Genomic DNA, 10,581 nt, shown 5'->3' with positions numbered 1-10,581 from the left:
TTGATGCCGAACTTAGTGCGGACACCCGATCGGCATAGCCCACAGCAGCCCCGAACTCCTGAGTTCAAGCGATCCGCCAGACTCAGCCTCCAGGAGTAGCTGGATTACAGGCACGCGCCACCGCGCCCGGCTAGTATAAAGTATTTTGTGTTTGTTTTTATTTTGGAGTGGGGCAATCCAGAGTAGCACTCCCTGCCAACCGTGCTGTCCTCTAGATATTTTGCACTTCGACTGGTTCGCCACCCCCTTTCAGTGCAAGACCTGCACCGTTTGCAATCCTGCTTCCCATACCCACACAGAAACAACTGGCCCTTGTTTATTTGTTGCATTCACCACACCGCACCTTTTTATTCTCCACGGAGATCGAGGGGGCGGACATGGTTCTCCCCCTCCCACCTCCTCAATCCCCAACAACCCTGCGAGGTACCGTAGGCTAGGCTGAGAGCCGGCGACTGGGATCTTCCCTACGAATGGGGATTCGAACCCTGGCCTAGGTTGCAGGTCCGATCCCCATATTCCTGCATTGCAGGGGGTTGGACTAGATGGTGCTGCTCAGGGTCCCTTCCAACGAACCCAGCCTTTCTCAACCTTGGGTCCACATACGCTGTTGGTACTACCGCTCCTATCATCCCTGACCCATCTTCTCTGCTAGCTTGGGATGGTGGGCGCTGCATTCCGACGCCGTCTGAGAAAAGGCTGCTCTAACCACTACGCGCACAGGCTCCTTGCTCTCTGGAACGTCGAAACACCCTGAGCGGAGGGGAAGGCAAAGCAGATCGGGAGGATGGAGACGGAAGAAGAAGGGAAGCATCAGAGAATGTGACAAAAACCCAGTCCTGGACCTGGACAGTTTTCCTTTAACTATGTAAATGAGGGGCTGGTGCTATTTGCCTAGCCCCTCCCCTCCTCTTTCCCTGCCTCCCCCGCCTTTTCCCAAAGCTATATGAGCTGCCCTCCAAGCCCGTGACTCAGACCGCCTGTCACTTGGAGAGCCGAGGTGAGGCCTGCGTTGGAATTCTACTGCTTCCTTCAGTGCCGCCGCCGCTGCTTCCCTCGTCCTCCTCGTTCGCCGAACCCCCGCCTGCGCCATGGAGACCCCCGGCCAGAAGAGGAGCACCCGGAGCGGGGCGGGCTCGACCCCGCTCTCGCCGGCCCGCATCACCCGCCTGCAGGAGAAGGAGGATTTGCAGGAGCTGAACGACCGCCTGGCCATCTACATCGACAAGGTGCGCTCCCTCGAGTCCGAGAACGCCGGGCTCCGGCTGCGCATCACCGAGTCCGAGGAGGAGGTGAGCCGCGAGGTCACGGGCATCAAGTCGGCCTACGAGGCGGAGCTGGCCGACGCCCGCAAGACGCTCGACTCGGTGGCCAAGGAGCGGGCGCGCCTCCAGCTGGAGCTGAGCAAAGTCCGCGAGGAGTTCAAGGAGCTCAAGGCCAGGTAAGACGCCCGGGGAGGGGCTGGCTAGGTGCGCTCGCCCAGGGACTCGGGGTGTGGGTGGAGAGAACCCCCCCCTTGGTCCAAACGGCGTTTTCTTCAGTCGTCCCCCCCAAGCCCCCCCCCAAACCCACCACCCACCTCTACACGATTTGGAGTAGTTAGGATTGCGTCAAAAGCGTAAGCCCAGTGAATGGTGGCCCGCAAGGATTTTGGGCAGGGACCAAGCGGGCATGGGAGCTGGCAGCCATCATATGAGCTGGGAGGGCAAAGAATGTCATTCTCCAGCTGGGAAGACTGCGACTCTGTTGTGGGCAGAGGAGAAGGAGGCATATTCTTCCCCAAGCCCACATTCAGTCTTGACAATGAACACTTTCTTTTGTGGGCAATTGGTTTTATTGTGTGGTTGGCATTGTGGTATCTGTCGCGGCTGCCTGGAATTCCCAGTTTGGCAGTGGAAAGTTTACCTCTGTGGTATGTGCCCAGTATATCTTATACAATAGTTGGATGGATCCCCCAAACTTAGAAAGGGAGCTTGGGGGCAAGGACCCCAGCTTTATTCTCCTTGACACTGTAGCTGTGTTCAGAATATCTTGGAGTAATCAGAATTTTTTTAAAAAACTGTCTTAAATTTCCACCAATGGCCTTCAAATTAATATTTTGTATCCATGTCCTGGTTTGGGGTGCATTGGGGAGCAAGTACAGTGGATGGCTTTGGTGCTGGCAATGAGACAACCCACAAATAGTCTGCATTAAGATTGCATAAATTGCCCTCTCCTTGTGTTGACCAGATTAAGGGGTCCTCAGTGTGGTGCTCTCCAGATATTTGACCAGCTCCCGTCAGCCCCAGTCAGCATGGCTAGTGGAGAGGAACAATGGGCGTTCTAGTCCAAGAACATTTGGAGGGCACCGCATTGCCTACCCCATTGAAATGAATGGGCCTGGCTAAGGTGGCTCCATAAATTTCTGTGGGTTCACTCTGAGTAAGGCTTGGTTGAAAACAACTCAAGCTGGCTTAAAACACACCTGGATCATTTGTTTTTTTTTTTTCAATTTGGAGCCAAGCTGGTTTGGAGAAAAAGTGCATTAAAATGCAATATTTCACAAGAAACGTCAGGATAGATATGGCTTGTGGCTCGTGTTGTGTGCATGCCACTTCCCTTACCAGCAGCTAGGAGCGCATTGAGTGCAGACTTGGAGTGTGTATACACAGCTTAGTCTACACTCCAAATTGGGCAAGGACTATTTGTGTATGTGGTTGTCTCATGAATTGCCTGAGTGGTTTGCCAAAAGCTTCTGTGTGGCAGATCACCGTTGAGTTTGGGGTGCCCACGAAGTGTCAGCAAGCTCTTGGGGCAGACTGAGGGATAGGTGCTTCTCTTATCAAGGCACAGCTTTCATTCTCTTGGAAGCTTCCCTGGGCCTCTAAGCTTAGCAAGTTTTCTCTTCAGTAGATCCAAACTGCAGTTCAGTATGTTTGCTGCTCTGCTGGTTGGAGAGGGGAACATTCTGTTCTGAAGCTGAACCCTTTTCCATCCAGGGGTGCATTTGGTTTAACAAACAGCTTGCTGAATTAGCGCCCGTTCTGACCTTCATTGTCTCCCTTTTAGATTTTTTCCTACGGAGCCTTTTCTGTGTTGGCTCAAATATTCCGTTCGGGCGTGGTGGAGGAATTATGTGATTACAGTATATGGTTTTTCCCCACTCCGCTCATCCTAATTTTCTGCAACTGGAATAAATTGTGCACATTGGGCAGATTGCGCCACATGCTTAGTTACTGTGCGTTGGCTGCATTTTTGTGGTGGGCCCCCGGGGGGGGGGGGTTGCAGAATGCATCTCCTCCGCATTTCTTAGGCATGTGCTGGAGAATGTGAGTTCAGACTTGCAGAGAAACAGGCTGTGCATAGGGGAAGACCTGGTGGTCATAGCAAAGGAGCAGGAACTATAGCGAGTAGCAGTCCTTCCCCTCTGCTTCCTTGCCACCTCTAGTTTCTAAATAGTTTTTTGTGTTCCCTCAATTTTGTTAGGTTTTTTTTTTTTTTTGCTATTGAACCAAAAGGACTAGGAACTTCAAAACTCAACATGGAGGTTTTTTGTTTTAAAGGAACCAAGGTGCAGCTGTAGTAACTGTGTTCTGCCCTGCATGGTTTGATAGTGCTGTGCTTGCATGCTGAACAACTGTACCCTCTTTCCCCCTGCCTTCTCTGCCAGTATTCAGCTTCAGGACGTAACTGAACTCTAATAGGCAGCAAGGAATCTGGAGGCTACAGCAGCCTTATGCCAAAGTCTGCAGGCCAGTTTTGTTTTCCTACAGCTTTTGGCTTTGCTGTGGCTTCCTAGCCTTCTCTGTTGAGAAGCCTTAGAAGTGAGGGCGGGGGAGGTGAGTCGTTGGGTCCTTTCTGAGTAAATAGCAGAGTCCCTTTCCCATAAATAATGCCTTTTGCAGATGCCGCCCGCATGCAGCTCAGTTTTATATTTAACCTGCATGTGTCCCATTGCAGATCCCGCTTTAGATAACTTTGTGCTCATCTCAATGGCAATGCGAGCCTGTCTCCATTTAGATCCTGTTGTGCTATGTGTGGCAGAATCATTTGAAAAGTCTGCTGCACTAGGTGCTGAGCGGCTGCTCTTTATGTGGGCATTTTTTTGCGGGGGGTGGGGGGTGGACTACAACTCCCATCAGCCCCAGTCAGTGCAGCCATTGCAGCACCAATGGGAGTTGTAGTTCCATACATCTGGAGGGCACTAGCTGGGGAAGGCGGGTGAATCTGCCTTGCCTCAGATTACCTCTGAAGCACTCAGATGAACTTCCCAAGTTGTGACTCAAGCTCCCTGGGTGGCCTTGCAGCCCAGACCCACATGCGTTTAATTTTCACATCTAAGCCCCATTTATTTCAGAGGGGTTGCTCCCAGCTGTCTGTGCTCAGAGTTGCAGCCTTAGTTGGTCTTTAGCTCGGTCCCTAATCTGCCAAATTGGGATGATAGGTCAATATTTCTGTCCGATAAGGCTGTGGTGCAGCTTACTAAAACAATATCTGCAAATAATTTTACAGATTTGAAATGCACTGTGTGAATGACAACTGAAATATTATTATTAGCCAGAGATAGGGCAAGGAATGGTTTGCAGTTAATTCCACCCAAGTTGCCGCAGCACAAGGGTTTTTGCTGGCTTGTTTGCCTGCATAAACCCATGCTTTCTGGCCAAGCTTTTGTAAAGACCTGCCTGGTTATCTGGTGTCGATTCCTACTCACCCCAAGTGATTTAATACCCCTTACTGCAGAGCTTCCAGTGTGGTGTAGTGGTTAAGAGTGGTAGACTCGTAATCTGGGGAACCGGGTTCGAGTCTCCGCTCCTCCACATGCAGGCAGCTTCTGGGTGACCTTGGGCTAGTCACACTTCTCTGAAGTATCTCAGCCCCACCCACCTCACACACAGGGTGTCTGTTGTGGGGGAGGAGGGGAAAGGAGATTGTTAGCCGCTTTGAGACTCCTTCGGGTAGTGATAAAGTGGGATATCAAATCCAAACTCTTCTTCCTCCTCCTCCTCTTCTTCTTCTTCTTCTTCTTCTTCTTCTTCTTCTTCTTCTTCTTCTTCTTCTTCTTCTTCTTCTTCTTCTTCCAAACTTTCATATTGGTGACACACATTTAGACATGCATCATTTCGCCACACAGTAATTCAGTTTTACTAGCAAACCAGAGGTTAAACCAACCCCTTTCCAGCCCTGGGAGAAGCGCAGGGAGCATTCACACGACACACAGTTTGGAAAGCTCTGCCTTACTGCATGTTCGCTAGAGACATTACAGGTGTGTCTTTTATTCTCCTCTGCCCCCAACCTGGTTGAAGATTCGTCAGGCATTGGTATGCTGCAGCTGAGATGATTCATGCTGCAAGCCTCAGATTATGGTTAGATAGCAGTTCGGTGTGTTCCATGGGGCGCCTAACCACGGTTGCCACTTCTTTAATATGCCCCTGTGCTTAACTACAATTTAACTAATGCAAAAGGAAAGAGTTGTTGTCAACTGCAGTTGCATGTTCTGTAGCTTTGCCTCTCTTCTGTAGGAGTAGACAAACTCAGAGCAGCAGGAAGGAAATATTTTGGAAGTCCCGTCTAGCTGCCAGGTGTCTGCTTTGTCAGCCATTGTGCTGTGCCCCAGAAGTAGGCAGGCTTTGCAACCCACGTGTCGGGTCTTGACAACCGTGTGCTTTGTGCCACAAACAGCAGCACATGGGGCCCTTTTGCGTCTCCTCCCGTGGGGCGCCGGCTACCTGTCTTTCTGTTTTTGCAAGGCTGGTTGCAAAAGGTTTTCCTTTGCAATTAACCTGTTTGCCTGCCTGCCTCGTCCGACAGCTCGACAATACCAGTTGCCAGGGGAGGCAGCAAATGTTTTGAGACTGCAAACAAGAGGCAGTATGAGTCAGCCGAAGGGAAACTACAATCGTAATTCATTGATTTAGAAGGGCAAATAGAAATTCCCAGGCGGGGGGGGGGAGCTAGACATTGCGTGAGGGTGAGGCGGATGGAGGGCCCCACCTGTGGTTGGAAGCAAAGTCCTCCACCTTGCAAGCTGTTCCCCTTTTTACAGTACAGTAGTAGCTTTGCAAAGATCAAAGCACGCTGCGTGATGAAGTCTTCCCATCCGTAACAATTGTTTCCCCTTTGAACATATCGCTCGCCTTGGAGTCTCTAGAATTCTTAATTCACTAGATTTCAGTTCCTTTCTGTTTGTGCCTTCCACTCTGATGCTTGGTGGTTAATAATAATAATGATAATAGTTTTGCATTGCACTTGCCCTGTCTCAGGAATGGATTTTCTCTCTTTTTGACTGGTCAGTGGATCCCCCTCGGGGTGACTTTTTAGTAGTTAGGGCGCCTTACTTGCATTGCATGCTAGGCCCCACAGAGTGCAACAGGGCATACAAGTAGGCATTCATTAATATCCAGGAGTTCATTAATCTGGAGGCTGGGTGGAAACAGCCACTTGGTATCTCAGCCACCCAGACTCGGCTTGCACCCTGGCAAGGCAACTATCAGCATTGTGCAGCTGGATTTCTTCTCTTAACCGTTGTCCGAGCCTCTTGTTTGAAAACAGAGAGGCAAAGAAATGGATCCCGCGGGTAGGAAGCCGGGTAGGATGTGGTCTGTCTCTTCGAGGCTGGCGTGTCCCTAGTTTCTGAAGCTTTTGTTAGCTTTCTCCAGTTTATCATTGTGACCATGAGAACCAGAAGCAAATACATCAGGGCTTGGCGACAAGCATGTATTCTGGCATTCTCCATCAAGCAGCTGAGTGGAGAGGAGCCCACTTTAATTTTTCTTACCTTTTTGCTACTGCCAAATCAGTTGGGTCTTGGGGGTCTGCATCAGGCCTCCCTCCTAGCTGAGAGGTTAGTCACCCTTGCCATAATCAATAGCCCATCGTAACTTTGGTCATGTTGAAATACCCACCTGTGCCAGGGCTCAAATGGGAGACATCCGTCCCAATTAGAGTGCAGTGACAGATACACAGCGGATCATGCTAGTTTTTAACCTTTAATTTTTGACTCGGTTAAAAAAATGAGCTTCTTTGCAGCTCTTCCCTATAACAGCAAATAATCTCCCCAACTGTCTTGCTTACCTTAACACCACAATGCGCCACACACAGCCCCCCCCCCAATTCCTGAATTCTTCCCTGCGGCCACACTGATCTTCATAGCTGCCAAGTTTTCCCTTTTCTCACGAGGAAGCCTATTCAGCATAAGGGAATTTCCCTTAAAAAAATGGATAACTTGGCAGCTATGCTGATCTTCCACTTCCTTAAAGTAATTCCCACCCCTGCAACATTTCTTGACTGACCCTTCCTCTTTGGCGACATCACCATTCAGGCAGAATAGCCCCCTTGAGCAGTGGCTGGCGAAGGAGGTAACCAGGACTCCCAAACAGGCCAGTACAAGTAATATCTTGGCGAACCGCTTGCTGCCAGAGTTCTTGATTGCCTACAGAGTCAGACAGACAGCTCAGTTGCTTAGAGTGTGGTGCTGATAATGCCAAGGTTGCAGGTTCGATTCCCATACGGGGATCCCATACGGGCTGCATATTCCTGCATTGCAGGGGGTTGGACTAGATGATTCTCGGGGTCCCTTCCAACTGTACAATTCTGTGATCTATGATCTGTGCTGGAGGACTGTGTTCTTGGAGGACTTTTGTGGGCACGTCCAGGTATGAGCTACAAGAAAGGAATACAAGGAAGCGCCAAGCGTCCATAGGCTGAGCTGTCATTAGCTTGGAGAGAGGCCAGAGTTGCTGAGCAGGTTTGCTGCAGCAACAAAGCCCCCGTGGTTCTAAAGGAGCTTTGTAGTTAACTTGGTGGTGAGCAAAAATTGGTTCATGTATGCTCAGAGGCACTCTTTCTTTGTTGGCATGCTCTATGCCTTGAGCCGTAACACTTGAATCAGGTTCCGGGCTCCCCTTAAATCTTAGGACCATGTGCACTGTACTTTGAATGCCTTGTTCTATTCGGCCCAAAGGTACAGACTTCTGTTTCCAGCAGTAGTTAGCCAGAAGCGTCCAGGGAACATATATGCTGGGCATAAAAGGGTGTGTGGCTTCCGTTTGTCTATCCCCAGCATCTGATATCCAGGTATATTGTGTGCATATTATAACCACTTGCCAGCTCACCTGTGGTGAGTAAGGATTGTTTCCAGGTGAGCAGGCGAGGAAGTTTTACTAAACCTGATGAGGTTGGCTGCTCCTCAACTCCCGTCCCGTTTTCAGGTTGTCGATTTGCCAGAAATGCCTTGTGTTGGTATGGGTGGGCAGTGATACTGAAATAAATTGGCTTTGTATGTAAGTCAGACTTTGACTCTTACCACCCATTGCTGTTTATCTGACCCTCCCCTATGTGGCTTTGTTTGCTCAGCATGATGTATGGAATGGCCTGAAGCTTGGTGGTAGAATACAAGTTTTCCATGGTTCAGCTGGGTCTCAAAACACAAGTGGAACATAGGAAACTGCCTCATGCAGAGTCAGACCATTGATCCATCTAGCTCAGGGTTTCCCAAACTTGGGTTGCCAGCTGTTTTTGGACTACAACTCCCATAATCCCCAGCTTGCAGGACCCAGTTGTCAGGGATGATGGGAATTGTAGTCCAAAAACAGCCGGAGATCCTGATCTAGCTATTGTTGTCTACACTTAACTGGGTAGTGGCTCTCCAGGGCTCTTTCACAGCCCTACCTGGAGATGCCAGGGATCGAATCTGGGACATGCAGACCACCGAGCTATGCTCCGGAAAGCCATCATTGCTGCTGTCAGCCAGAATAGACAATTCCAGGTATGGTGGGCCACTGGCCAGACCTGCTAAGAGGCATCTTCTTCTGTTTCTCTTGGTTGCGTATATGTCACCTTCGTACAAAATTCTACCTGGAACTTGTGACACTCTTTAAAATGCAATTACCTGCAACAGATGTAAAAAGCGCAGGAAAGGCCCGTAGCTTGTGGTTTGTGGGCATGGGTGCGTGCCGCGATTCTACAGGGGAAGCTGATCAGTGCAAGGTGCACCCTTTCCCCTCTTGGGTATCTGTAGCAGGTTAGAGCAACACTGAATAAATTTAAATCATGCCCTGTGTGTACAAAGTTGCATTTGTCTTTGCAAGTGCCTTGCAAAGTAGTTTAGGACTGGAGTGCATGATTTGGACAAGGCTGTCAGGATTGGAACCTGCATCTCTATGTGCTACTCTGGGTTCTAATTTCCTCCCCGTAGTAAGAGTGAAGGGGTTTTATGTGCTATGTGCTCTGCCTTCCTAAAAACCTCACCGGGATGCATGTTAAAAGCCAGGCAGTAAGGGAGCCTGGAAAAGTATGAAAGCCAGGCAGCAGGGGAGCCTGGTAAAGGCACGGTACTTCAAGGCTCACGCCAATCCCCAGGCAGAAATGGCTACAGATCTTTGACCTGGCACAGACAAAGCCGGAGCAGCCCTGCACCCCTCATGTGTGCCTAACGGGTGAGGCTTCCCATCAGCCCCCTGCTCTCGGCATCTTCTAGTGGGCCAATGGGAACTAGGGATGCTGCCGTAGAAGCTCTGGATTGGCCAACCCTATAGAAACCAGCCAGCGGTTTGGATTCGAAAGGGCGGAGCACATGCTTGGCACTCTGTACCACAACCGTTAATGACTCATAGCTGTGGCCAACGCCCTTCTGCTCCGGCAAGAAGCATTTATTCCAAGGATTTGGGATTCTTGGTGGCTTGTTGCTGGCAATCCAAGATCCTGCCTGTTCACGTGCTGTTTTAAGCAAGGCTCCATGTGTGTGTGTTCGTGTTCCTTCCAATGCCCCTTCTGGCGCCTCCTTCCTTGGGGAGGCGAAATGTGACATTCAGCCATAACTACAGGCTTGGTAAAATCTCTTTGCTGGCAGTTTGAGTCCATAACCTAATGCCTTGAGTGCATTCTGGGGCAGAAACATGGCTGGTGATGATTGGGGGAATTCAGCCACTGAAAACCAAATACTGTGGGAAGGAATGGTGCCCCTATGCAAAACTTTGGTTTGGACTGTGCATTTTTTCCAGGAACCTTGACAAAATACCATCCCACCATCACCATACCACAATATTGGGAAGCTGCTGTTTAAGTGTCTCTTGTTTACCTTCCCTCACAAAGCCTTGATGCTGCCTGTTTATTTTCATGCCAAGAATAAATTCCTCACCTTTTCATCCCTGAGGTTTCTCTGAGCTCAGGGCCCTGTTCTCTTCCTTTATATAGACAATAGAATGAGGCCGCATGCCTGCCATCGAGCCAAGACATCACTCACAGGAGCCCTTCTCATGTAGCTTCACCTGCTGCAGTTTCAGAACTTGCTCCCCCCAGGTTCTGTTACACCACTGGCAGCAAAGGGCCATAGCTCTGTGGTAGAACATCAGCTTTGCATGCAGAAGGTCCCTGGTTTAATACCCAAGGTCTCCAGGTAGGTCTATGAGAGATCCCAGTCAGAAAACCTGGAAAGCGCTTGCCTGTTTAATTTAACAATGGATCCAGTTTGCGCTTTGCTGAGAACAACTGCTGCTCCGAGACAAGGAACATGATAGTGCCTAATGCCTACAATTGGTATCAATATTTGCCCATGAGTTGTTAAAATAACTTACCTCTATGTGCGTTATATTAGACACATAAAATGAA

The 10,581-nt window shown here is 49.7% G+C and overlaps 1 protein-coding gene across 2 annotated transcripts in view; it reads left to right on the top strand.

Annotated features, from left to right (window-relative positions):
* Positions 1-957: 957 nt before the first annotated feature.
* The window catches only part of LMNA (lamin A/C), a 46,254-nt gene continuing 36,630 nt past the window's right edge, over positions 958-10,581 (top strand). For both annotated transcript variants that reach the window (XM_035097758.2, XM_035097759.2), the window contains exon 1: positions 958-1,438. In XM_035097758.2, the coding sequence (XP_034953649.1) occupies positions 1,089-1,438 (350 nt within the window). In that variant the 5' untranslated portion in view covers positions 958-1,088. The remainder of the gene's footprint in view (positions 1,439-10,581) is intronic.

The sequence above is a fragment of the Zootoca vivipara genome, chromosome 17 (assembly GCF_963506605.1).
Source record: "Zootoca vivipara chromosome 17, rZooViv1.1, whole genome shotgun sequence".
In the NCBI taxonomy this organism is placed as follows: Eukaryota; Metazoa; Chordata; class Lepidosauria; order Squamata; family Lacertidae; genus Zootoca; species Zootoca vivipara.
This window is presented reverse-complemented; position numbering and strand designations above follow the sequence as displayed.